The sequence below is a fragment of the Meriones unguiculatus genome, chromosome 4 (genome assembly GCF_030254825.1).
Source record: "Meriones unguiculatus strain TT.TT164.6M chromosome 4, Bangor_MerUng_6.1, whole genome shotgun sequence".
NCBI classification, from domain to species: domain Eukaryota; kingdom Metazoa; phylum Chordata; class Mammalia; order Rodentia; family Muridae; genus Meriones; species Meriones unguiculatus.
In genome coordinates this window covers 100638362-100650644 of record NC_083352.1, presented here as the reverse complement: position 1 = coordinate 100650644, position 12283 = coordinate 100638362, and the positions used below count along the sequence as shown (strand labels likewise).

At 41.5% G+C, this 12283-nt stretch overlaps 1 protein-coding gene across 6 annotated transcripts in view; it reads left to right on the top strand.

The window, feature by feature from the left end:
- The window catches only part of Golga3 (golgin A3), a 48230-nt gene extending 40317 nt beyond the window's left edge, over positions 1-7913 (top strand). For all 6 annotated transcript variants that reach the window (XM_021644906.2, XM_060382654.1, XM_021644908.2 and 3 more), the window contains 5 exons: positions 80-212; positions 361-483; positions 2027-2188; positions 2798-2961; positions 3626-7913. In XM_021644906.2, coding sequence (XP_021500581.1) covers positions 80-212; positions 361-483; positions 2027-2188; positions 2798-2961; positions 3626-3797 — 754 coding nt within the window. In that variant the 3' untranslated portion in view covers positions 3798-7913. The remainder of the gene's footprint in view (positions 1-79; positions 213-360; positions 484-2026; positions 2189-2797; positions 2962-3625) is intronic.
- The last annotated feature ends 4370 nt before the right edge of the window (positions 7914-12283 follow it).

Below are 12283 nucleotides of genomic sequence, written 5' to 3'. Positions count from 1 at the left end.
CACCACAGACAGCCTTGGAGAACAAACTGAGAGAATTTTGTCATTTTATTTTTAACCTGTTTGTCTGTTTAAATGCCAGGATTCAGGAGGGGAAGCATTCCCAAGAAATAACACAATTCCAGACTGAGCTGGCAGAAGCTAGAACCCAGCTCCAGCTCCTGCAGAAGAAGCTGGATGAGCAGATGAACCAGCAACCCACAGGAAGCCAGGAGGTGAGCTAGGCCCCTGTTTCTCTATCTGCTCAGATAGAAATTTTTCTACCTATCTATCTAAAATTTTTTAATGTAATACTGAAAGATGAGTAGAGATTCCTTAGAACTGATTTTAAAATTGACTTACTTATGTGCCTTGTTCTTTTAGATGGAAAATCTCAAATGGGAATTGGATCAGAAGGAACGTGAAATTCAGTCCCTAAAGCAGCAGCTTGACTTGACAGAGCAACAGGGCAAGAAAGAACTAGAGGGTACACAACAAACACTGCAGGTTGGTCCTGTCCCTACCCCAGGGCCATGGATCTGGATAGAAGGGGTGCAGTCCCTACCAGGCCGAGTGTTACACATATAACAACAGTTCTCATTGAGTTGGGTCATCCTCTGGGTTCCCAACCCCACCCCAGTGATCTGAAGACATTGCCCCCAATTTAGAATAATACTTAGAATGGTTACCTGGTTTAGGTTACTCTGCTCAATGGAGGAGAAACTGAGAAAAACCCAAGCACTATCCCTTTGTTAAGCTGTGTGAATTGTATCTACCAGGAACATCTGTTTTTAGGTCTAGTGAGTAGGGTCCATATGCAATGTATGCTTAGTTTATGATTTACTTCTCCATGAAGACTCAAATGACTACTCTTTACTACTTAGGGAAAGGACCAGAAACATAACTTGGTAATATTCCTCATTTGTTTTAAAAAGAAAAGAAAAGAAAAAAAAGTCAAGTCATTAGATTGGTTTATACTATTTCTTAGGAATGGTTTAACTTATTCTAATAGCAGACTTTGGAATTTAAAGATTCTTGGGGTTTACTGTAGCCATGCAGATATTGCTGTTTGGAAAAGTCTCTATGCTAAGTGTCGGGTGCTAGAGTGATGCTCAACAGTTAAGAGCACTTACTGCTCTTGCAAAGGACCTGTGTTTGGTTCCCAGCACTCATACAGAAGCTCACAACTTCCTACAATTGCAGCTCTAGGAGAGCCCCACCCTCTTATGGCCTCTGGGGGCTCTTGCATGTTTGTGTTATACATAAACACAAATAAGCACACACACATAAATCAGTGAATCTCAAAATAATACTAAGGGTTGGACCTGCAGAGATGATGGTTCAGCAATTCAAAGCTCATGCTATTATTCCAGAGGACTCAAGTTCAGTTTCCAGCACCACATTGGGCACCTCACAACTAAAAGTAACTCCAGCTTTAGAAAACTCAGCTCTCTCCTCTGGCCTCCACAGGCACCTGCACTTATTTGCGGCACATACCCACACACAAACACAGATATAGGTAATTAAATATAGGATAATTTACTTTTAAGTTCTGGGTTTGATTTCAGTGAATTTGTCAATGCCTAGGTAAGTATTATAGAGGAAACTGCTGAGATGAAAACAACTTATCCTAGCAAAAAATATGTTCCCAAAACTGACATACAAATTAACATCTCAAAGTGTTTTTTAAGGGGCTGGAGAGGTGGCTCAGAGGTTAAGAACACTGGCCAGAGGACCTGAGTTCAATTCCCAGCAACCACTTGGTGGCTCCCAATGATCTGTAATGAGATCTGATGCCCTCTTCTGGCTTGTGGTCAGAACATTGTATGCATAATAAGCACATCTTTAAAGTGTGTTTTAAGATGTTTGGTTTTTTAGATAGGTTTTTATGTTGCTCTTATGACCTCAGACTTGCTATGTAGCTAAAACTGGCCTTGAACTCTTAACCCTTCTGCCTCCTGAGCCTCGTCAGGATTATAGGTATGTTCTGCTCACTACACCAGGTATTTAGGATCTTTTAGCTTAAAAAAAAATCTGATCATTTCCTTAGACTATCAAGTCTGAGTTGGAAATGGTACAGGAAGATCTGTCTGAGACCCAGAAGGATAAGTTTATGCTTCAAGCTAAAGTGTCTGAACTGAAGAACAGCATGAAGACTCTGCTGCAGCAGAACCAACAGCTCAAGCTGGATCTCCGCCGTGGTGCAGCCAAGGTAGGATTTAGGTTGCATCCCTTACAAGTTGACTGTCTATCTCATTTAGATTTGTTCGGGCAGGATATTGTCAGGTTTTCTAGTCATTCACAGATCAGCAAATATATTTAACTAACATTGAAACTCTCCTGTACACAAAGACCATAGAGAAGTCTGCTTGGACAGTGAGTCAAAACACTTTTTTTGGTACCTTTTTCAAGAGAACATTTCTCCTCTTGAACACATATCATCTTGCTGTGCTGTCATTGTGGGACACAGTGGCTTCAGGATGGGCTCAGGTGGGAGTCTCATGCTAATATCTTCCCTGATTGAAGATTCAAATACTTCGCAGTTTTTTAGGAAAGCTCAAAGTATAGGTTTATGTCATAGGAAACTCCCACAAGAGAGCTCTAATGCAGTGGTTAGTTATTTCTCCTGTAAGCACAAGTTAAGCAACTATGTGCATTAGGATTACTGGACTGGCTGGTATTTCTTAACCTACTTACTGTCAAACTGTCTTCATAAACCTGGCAATTCAGTCTTCTCAGAGGGGGGAAATAGGGGAGGTCAGTTGTCTCGGTGGAGAATGAGGCGGCTATAGAGGGGCTAATGATGTGCTTTTATAAACAGAAGAAAGAGCCAAAAGGTGAGTCCAACACCTCCAGTCCTGCAACACCCATCAAGATACCAGACTGTCCTGTCCCAGCCTCATTGCTAGAGGAGCTGCTGAGGCCCCCACCCGCTGTGAGCAAGGAGCCCCTCAAGAATCTCAACAGCTGTTTGCAGCAACTCAAGTATGATCTGTTTTCTATGCTCCATTTTGTTCTGCCTTTAGACATGACATGTTTTTCCTGGGGGAATTTCTTCTGTTGTTTTTAGAGTACCTATATCTTTGAAGCTCTTCTGAAATAAAAGCTTTTTACTGACAGAGCTTCTGGGGTCCATGTTGTAAGGTGAAAATAGCTAAGTAGACTATCTTGGAAGGCCCTTAAAAGGTCAGGTGTTACACCTATCCCCTGTAGACTAAGCCTCCTAGCTTAACACAGAAGAGAACAGCATCATGGACTATTTATAGCACATAGGACCCTGATAGGCAGGTGACCTTGTGACAGTGGCCTCAGGTGACAGCTTCTAGATAGCAACTTGATTAGCATTAGGCCTTCAGGTCTGTGTTTTTCTCACATTCCTAATGGAAGTACCTCTCAGAAAACAGAAACCTATGCCAGATTGTTTGCTGGCTTCTGCCCAAAGTGAGAAAAACTGTCAGGGGCTTTTGCCTTCTTTGACTCTAGCTGATTTTGCTGGTCTGTGATACATTTATTGGTCTTTGAGGGAACCACATATGGTGGTTAGCCCATTGCATCCATGGTAGCTTGTTAAAGGGAGCTATGGCTAGTGGTTCTGTCTGGTCCTTGTATGATTTAGGGTTTCTTCTTCTGCCTTCTCTTGTCTCCCCAGGCAGGAAATGGACAGTCTACAGCGCCAGATGGAGGAGCATGCCATCACTGTGCATGAGTCCCTGACCTCATGGGCTCAGGTGGAAGCTGCTCCAGCAGAGCATGCTCATCCCAGGGGAGACACAAAACCACATAGTCAAAACAATGTTTCCAGAGAAGAGCTGGGCCAATGACTACTGTTGTCCTCATCACCAAGTATTTGTGGCTGCTGAAGGAATACTCTTGTCAATATTATTTATTTGATCTTGATCGAGTGCTCTGGTTGTTTTTGTTTTGTTTTGTTTTTGAAAATTAAGATTCAAATTTCATTTTACTTTTTTATCAAGGATTAAAATAACTGAATGAGCTGGGAGGTAGGTGATGGCACACTCCTATAATCCCAGCACCTGAGAGGCAGAGGCAGGCAGATCTCTGAGTTCAAGGACAGCCAGGCTACACAGAAAGACCCTGTCTCAATAAAATAACTGAATGAGTCAAAGATTAAAGAAATAGTCATTTTAAACCACAACTAGCTTTTCCCACGAAATGACCAAATCTTAAAAACAGAGTTTGGATTGCTGGTGAAATCTGAATCTACTTAAACAGGTACTTGCAGAAGGAAGGATCTTCTGTGTGGCTGTAGACACACATAGAGTGTTGACAGTAACTTGTTCTTATCTGGAACTATGCAGAGTGAGCTCAGTGGGCATCAGCACCTAGAGGTCTCTACTGTTGCATTCACTAAGACCTTTACTTTCCTACAGAAATGAATTTTGATTTGCACCTTTTGCTTTTTATTTCATTTGTTTTTCAAACTATCCTACCTATATACAATGTATATATAAATATTGAAAGTCTTTTGAAAGCATATACCTATATTATTTAAGGACCTACTGTCTTACTGTTGCCTTTTGAAAATTTGCTACTGGGAAACAGTATACATGTAGCTTTAGGGATGTCACTTTTTTTTTAATGTATTTTAAGAAATATAACTTATTTTCTATGCACCCTAAAACCAAATATTCTTGCACAGAAAGTTGTTTTAATTTTAGTCTTTTTATTTCTGAGGGTCTTTTCTGCCAGCATCTCCAAGAATAACACTGACCACTTAGGCTTTAGGCCTTATGTGGTTCTGCTCACTTTGGCTTACAAATAGGCAGAGCCACTGAGGCCTTGTAGGGGATGAGAGGACCTCCAAAGTCTCCTCATACTGACCTGGCATTTATAGAGCACAGGAAGAGGAAAAGAGAGGAGAAGAGGCAGCTTGGCCTGTGTGGGTTATAGGATGCATACCATAACTGCATCCCAAAGATGGTATTTATGGAGCACTCTGAATGTCTGGTGGTCATCAGGAGCTACCCTGGCAGCACAGGAAGTCAGAGTGACACCTGGAAGAAGGTGGGCAGCTGTGGTCTTCTGAGACAAGGAGAGTTAAGAGACAAAAGTCTTGTTTAAAGTCAGCACTAAGTATGTGATTTGTTGCAACCTGCTTCCCAAATCATATACTAATACTTTATATACTGACTAGTTAGAAGAGTTGAAGTCTTTAATCTTTGTGAATGCTTATGAACAAAATTTAAAATAAAGTGGGTTTTGTTACTCATGATTGTAGTCCCAGCACTTGAGAGGTAGAATCAGGAGGAGAATCAGTTCAAGACCAATTTTCAGTTATGTAGCAAGTTTGAAACAAGGCTGGATTACATGAACCCATGACCTTAAAAGTCAGAACAGCTGGAACAACAGCAAAAATGTTGTTAGAAGGGAGAGAGAAAGACCTGAAGAAGAAAACTCTGAGCATCCATGATCAGCCAGTTGGTGTCTTTTAGTGGGTTTTTTGGTCTATTTTGTGGAGAATCAGTATGAAGTTTTTTGTTGTTTTTCAATATAAAGTTTTTAATCTGTGTTCTCTTGTAATACCCTATTAGGTTAACTGATATGGTTAAAGTAGAACTATCCACAATGATGCCTGGTGTTTGAAAACTATTCCCTAGGAAGTATTGAACTTTTACAATGTGTATATCATTTGTACAAAGTTAATCTTAAAAAAAAAATACTTGAAAACTTCATTATAAATATACCCTTTTTTATCACTAAATTAGAAAAGGATGTTAATTTACATTCTTATTTTGTATTTTTAATTTCAAAACCAAGAACTAGCACTTGGGTTGGACTTACTCTGCCACAGAACTGCTTTCTCCTATGCGGAGAGTGAGTTGTGTTGTCTTAGGAAAGGATAAGCTCATTCTGAACTTATTGAAGTGAAGGTTTGTTTCACGTCTTAACCCATTTCTTCAGTTGATTTGTTTCCCACGTCCATGTACACCCTCAGAAACGGCACTTCCTCGAAACTTTGTAGTCTACCTTGCAGGTCCTTGACTAGGTTCCTTTAGGTTCCATGAAAGGCCTGTCATGTCTTGACTTCATTCTCTACCTATCTTTGTGTACCAGTGTGTCTTTTCTCATATTTGTGATTCAGAGGACTTTTAGAATGGAGCTGGCATTCTCTTAGGGTTTCTTAAGTCATCTTGAAGTTGAATTTTTAAGTTTCCTTTGAACTAAGGTATTGGTTTATCAGTTTGTTTTTTTTTTTTTTGTTTTTTTTTTTTTTTTTTTTAATGTGCATTGGTGTGAGGATTTCAAATCCCTTAGATTTGGAGTTACAAACAGTTGTGAGCTGCCATGTGGGTGCTGGGAATTGAACCTGGGTCCTTTGGAAGGGCAGACAGTGTTCTTAACCACTGAGCCATCTCTCCAGCCCGTTTTTCTCTTTTTGGTTTGGCTTTTTCCCTCCTAGTTCCAATGTCTTCACTTTACTTCACCTCCTAGAGCTGATTCTTGGGCGACTACAGCTTGAATTACTGTTGCCTCAGTAGCCAAACCTGGGAATTTTAGGTTTACTCATGAAAAACTGCAGGCAGGTCTGGAAGGTTGCTTTGTCAGGCAGTCTTACCATTGTATAACATTGCACATTATCATATATGCTGTATCAGGCCCTGCACCTGACACCTTCGCTTGTCTACTTTATGATATGACTTTTTTTCTATGTTCAAAAAATTACTACCAGGAGCTTTACATCGTTTCTATGGCACACATTAGATTGATGCCACGATCTTTGATTTTTACACCATTGTAGCAGGCAATGATTTTGAGAAGATGTGAGATGGACTTTACTTGGGCTTGGGGTACAGAGAACAATACCTGCCCTCTCAAAAGGTAGTCTTAGTTTATGTAGCAGAAAGCGTGTTAAATTCGTCTTCCATTTCAAAACATGACTTTTACCAATATATGAATACTGTAAAAGCAATAGGCTTATGGGGTCATGATGATACATATTTTCATGTTATCTTGAAACAAAAAATTGACAGGTGAAGATTCTGAGTGAAAGGAACCATCATATTTGAAAAGGAAATGTCTTGGAGCCTTTCAAGGACCTCAGTGATAAGAATAATGTTACGGTGTGAGATAGACCCTTAGTGTACTTTTTTAAAACTCTTTTGTTTACATTTCTTATATCTCTTTCTCCCTACTCCACCCCAATCCCTTCCAACATCCCAACACCAGGTAGGAGAGAGAAAGGGTTAGTGGGAGAGGGGGCACAGTTCTCTTAGCTGCTTTCTGCTGTTTAGGGCCATCAGGTTCCTTGGAGCCAGTCCAATCCTCTGTTCAGGAAATCTCCAACTTCTTGCCTCATCGCATCAACAGCTACCAGGAGTTGCAGGGGGAAGCAGCAGCAGCCTTGTTCTTTCTCAGAGCTCCCTCAACACTCTCTGGGCTCTGGCCTTTATTCCCTCTCCAGAGTCCTCAGATTTAAACTATCTGCAGCTGGTAAAGAGCGCAGAGCCTCTTTGCCTGCATGAGGCAAAGAGTTTACTGCTGTGGACTATCTGAATCAGTTCCACATCCCACACCTGGATTAAAACAAAACATGTTTATATCCACAAAAGACCCTAATGATAAGAATAATGCTGTGGTATGAGATATCCTGAGTCTCATCCTAACATGCTCAGTGGTTTGGATTTCAAGCCAAATCTGTTCTGTTGTGGTCTTAGGTTCTGACAGGATCCTTGGATTGATGTCCAGTTTAAAGGATCCAAAATTTCAGTGGTCTTTGAGTTTCACATTTCTATAAAAAATTTCCTCACCAGAAAGTCAATCTTCATGTTGGGGCTTTTCCAGGAAAACTGTCATCACAGGCAACAAACTGTAACTTAGAAAAGCATGTTGACCTTTTTGTTATTGTTTTGCCTTTTTTTAATATATGCGTGCTTGGGAATTCCTTACATTTTATGCAATAAACTATTTTTGGTAAAGGTTTTCATAATTCATTGGGGAGGGCTTCATTTTCAGTAGTGCTTTGTCATATTTGGGAGTAGCTTTTTTTTTATTTATTTTATGTATATGGGTAATTTATTTGCATATGTGCCTGCAGGCCACAAGAGGGCTTCAGATCGTGTTACATGAGGTTGTGAGTCACCATGTGGTTGCTGGGAATTGAGCTCCCTACCTCTGGAAAAGCCAGTGTTCCTAACCACTGAGCCATCTCTCCAGCCCCTTGGAGTAGCTTTTTAGCTCATGTTGTTTCACACCATTTCAGTTATCTATCTGTCTATATCAAATCAGGGTTTCTCTGTGTAGCCTTGGCTGTCATGAACTCACTTTGTAGACCAGGCTGGCCTAGAACTCACGGAGATACACTTGCCTCTGCCTCTCTGAGTGCTGGGATCAAAGGCGTTTGTCACCACGCCTGGCTGATTCACACCATTTAAAAAGATAATTATGTCCTACTGAAGTTTGAGGAAGATTAACACAAGATTCTCTCCTTGTGTTAAACCAGCAGAAGTAGCACATTAACCATTTCTCTTCATTGGCCTGCATCCACCATCACCATGAAGCAGCAGCAGACATGCAGAAATGTGTGCAGAGAGCAGAGGATGTTGGGAGCCTGTCTGCTCAGTGCTCTTGAGCTGACTAGTCTCTGCTGGGTTAATTGTCATATCTCAAGGAATTTCTTCTCTTTTTTTAATTCTTTTTTTAATTTATTTTTGATCAGTCCTATTTCAGCTAAATACTAATAAGCCACACAGTTTAAATCAAGTTTGAGAAAGGAGAAGGATTTGGGAAACTCAGTATTTAAATCACTGCGGTGCTCAGAAACCTGATAGCTTATGCAGTTTTAGGAAGTGTGTTAGGAGAGAACTATAAAATTGTTTATTTAACACCCCCACCACTCATGATAGGTGTCTTAATTTTGGTTTCTTTTGCTGTGAAGAGACACCATAATCACAGTAATGTATGTGTGTAAGTATAAATGGAAATTAGACAAAAGCCTAGAAAAAATAAGTCAGCTCTCAACACTAAACACAAAAGTAAATTCAACACAAAATAAAATTGTGAAACTTTTTTCATTTTTTAGTAATTTTTATTTTTTAATATTAATTACAGTTTACTTACTTTTTTCTTTTTTTTTTTGTTTGTTTGTTTGTTTTCCTAGACAGGGTTTCTCTGTGTAGCTCTGGCTGTCCTGGAACTCACAGAGCTCTTCTTGCCTCTGCCTCCAGAGTGCTGGGATTAAAGGCATGCACCACCACTGCCACTCTTACAAAAGAAAACATTTAATTGAGGCTGGCTTACAATTCAGAGGTTTAGTCCATTATCGTCATGGTGGCAGACAGACAGACATGGTGCTGGAGAGGTAACTGAGAGGTGTGCATCTGAATAAGCTGGAAGCAGAATGACACTGGCTTACGCATCTTAAACCTCAAAGCCCACCCCTTGTGACACTTTTTCTCCAACAAGGCCACAGCTATAATAATGCCATTTCCTGTGAGTCTGGGGGCCATTTTCATTCAAACCATCATCACAAGGGAGAGTTCCCAAGCCTAAGTATGAAAGAATTCTTAGAATCTGTGCCATTATCTCTGTTCTGTCCAGTTCACGAACCCCAAAAGACCAGGAATAACTAGACTCTGGTGTAAATACATGAGGTTCTTTTTATTGTAAATTACAAGCTGCAGCTTGGGCCCGCCCGAAGCGGTGGGAGCCTAGGGCGTTGTGCCCAGGTTAGTTGGGTGATATATAGATTCCGGTTCCCCCCAGCATGCCCAAGGCAGGGGCAATTCCTGCCTGGCAAGCATCTATTGGTCAAAATGCTACATTTTGAATTGATTGGCTATAGGAAGGTCCCCAGACCATAATGACCTGGTGTCCCTCCCTAGGGAATGGGCCAGTTTCCTAGCAACTGTTACCTCTAGTGGGTGGGGAAAGAATGCAGTAAGGCAGTCCTTCCCCTCAGGGCATTACTAGGCTTCTCCACCCACCTACTTCAGGTCTTAATAATAGCTGCTAATTTTTAATCTTTTTGGTCTCTAAATCTCCATCCCCATCGCTATTTCAATGGCATAAACCTGGCTCCCAAAACAAACTGGTAACCTGTTGCTGAAGTTCCTTTCTGGGGAGATGTAAACAATTTAAGTTCATTCTGGGAAGTCAATGAGTTTATTTGAGTTCTTCATAGAACACAGGTGGGAGGGTACTCATAGGAAAGTGGGTGCGCCTGGAAAGCCTCTACCCGGCAAGGAGGGCCTCCCAGTGCAGCACAGATAGAGCACTCCTCCCCTAGTCTTTTCTACCCTCTATACTCTAACCTCCTCAAATACAACAGATGGTAGCAGCGAGGTATTCTGGTGAGGTTCTCATGAGGGGATATAGTCAGGAAACCCAGCTGAGATAACCCTTTTACAAGGGGCACAGCTTAACTCCCAAAAATAGTGGTAGACTGACTCAAGACAGTCACACATTCCACCTTCGCAGGCCTTTTGTGTTCTTCCATAGTTGAACTACAGTTAAAGTTGAAGATGGCACCTACTAGGCTGCAGTTGTAGCAGCCCAGATTAAGAAGCACTTACTCTTCCCTGCAGTCAGCAGCTCCTTAGGATGGAGGAGTTCTCTGGGTAGCACCATGGATACATATCTTTTATTCCCCCTTGAGGTTGGTATCTGCAGGAGATGATTTGTAGATTTATACATAATCTGGGTCAGGTTCTTACCTTCATAGTAAAATAGTCGTGTGTCTTCTGTATGAGCATCCTAGGGTAGAGGAACTCTGGAGGGGCAGACCTGACTTACACACCTCACACGAAGTTTTCTGAGCATTAAATAAGCATCTCCATATGCATCCCACTACCCTTTGTCTACTTTTGTATAACTTTATGTAAAATTAAAGGGATAAAAAAAAGATTTATTTATGTCTACAGTGTTTTGTGTGCATGTGTGCCTGTAGGCCAGAAGGCACTAGATCGGCATTTGAATACAGTGCACAGAGCCATCCCCCAGGAACTCCACTGTCTCCACCAGGAAAATCACAGTGCTTACTCAACATTTAAATGTCTCATCAATCTGAAAATAAGTCCAGAATTCCTTGCCAGCCTTTTATTGGCCTCACTACAACCCACAGCTTAGGATTCTTGATCTGCTGCTTTTCCCAGCCTGGTTGTATGAACTAGCTTGTCTCAGGCTCCCGGTTGTTGCCGTTTCCAGTTCTCTCTAAATTCTCTGCTATGGGCTGAGACCAACTGTATATATCTTAACATATGGCTGGATCTCTGAAAGTTTAGTACATTTCTGGTAAGTCTTTGGTTTTTGAAACAGGGTGGCCTTGAACTCAAGCTCCTCCAACACAATAATGAAGCAAAAGAAAAAACATGAAAAGTTGCTCTCCACTGCCCTAGGGCATATTCCTGGGCCTGTTTCTTGAAGGAATTAACACTACTTTACCCATCTGCCTCAGTCTAAAATTAATTTTTTGTGGGTTTTTGTTGTTTTGTTTTTTTGAGATAGGGTTTCTCTATGTAGGCCTGGCTGCCCTTGAACTTGCTCTGTAGACCAGGGTGGCCTCGAACGCAAGAGATCCACTTGTTTCTGCCTCCTGAGTGCTACGATTACGGATGTGCACCACCATGCTTGACTAAATTAAAAATGATAGGTATTCTCCGCCTATGAAATGAGCCAATTCAAGTCAAATAAGATTATGTAAATGCAAGTTTATTGGGGACATTTCTTGGGTGGGTTCTCCAGTCCCCAGGTACAGGGCAGGCAATGTCACCATGCAGAGGGAAACATAAGGAGGGGCAAAGAGAAAGTGCGTTCCAAGATTTGGGAGGTGATGGATGCAGAAATAGAGGGTACCAAAATGTTTGGATTATATAGCGAAGAGCCTCTGGGGGAGAGGAAGCCCCACCCCTGGGCTGGAAAGTTTAGGGTAGAGGTTGGGGTATGCTAGCCATGCCCTATATCAGGTAGGGACTGAGGGATGCTGGGAGAACCTAGAGGCCAGTGCTCTTAACCTGAGCCATCTCTCCAGCACCCAAGAACTGTTCCTATCATCAAGTCCTCATTAGCACAAAGGCAGGATATACATTTGAACAGAACAGGCATCCCACCAACTCTCCACTCTGCCTTCTCTGAACAAGCAGCCTGGCCCCTTCTTTTTGAAGACTGCTCAAAGTACATTTGAGAAGCTTCACACCATCAAGGGCTTCCATAGTTTTTGGAGCCCTCGTGATCTGTAGTTACAAGTGAAATTACGGTGACACATGCTTGTAACCTCGGCATTCTGCAGGTTCAAGCGGGAAGATCTCCAGCACGAGACGAGTTTGTGGTATACAGCAAAGACTCAAAAAGA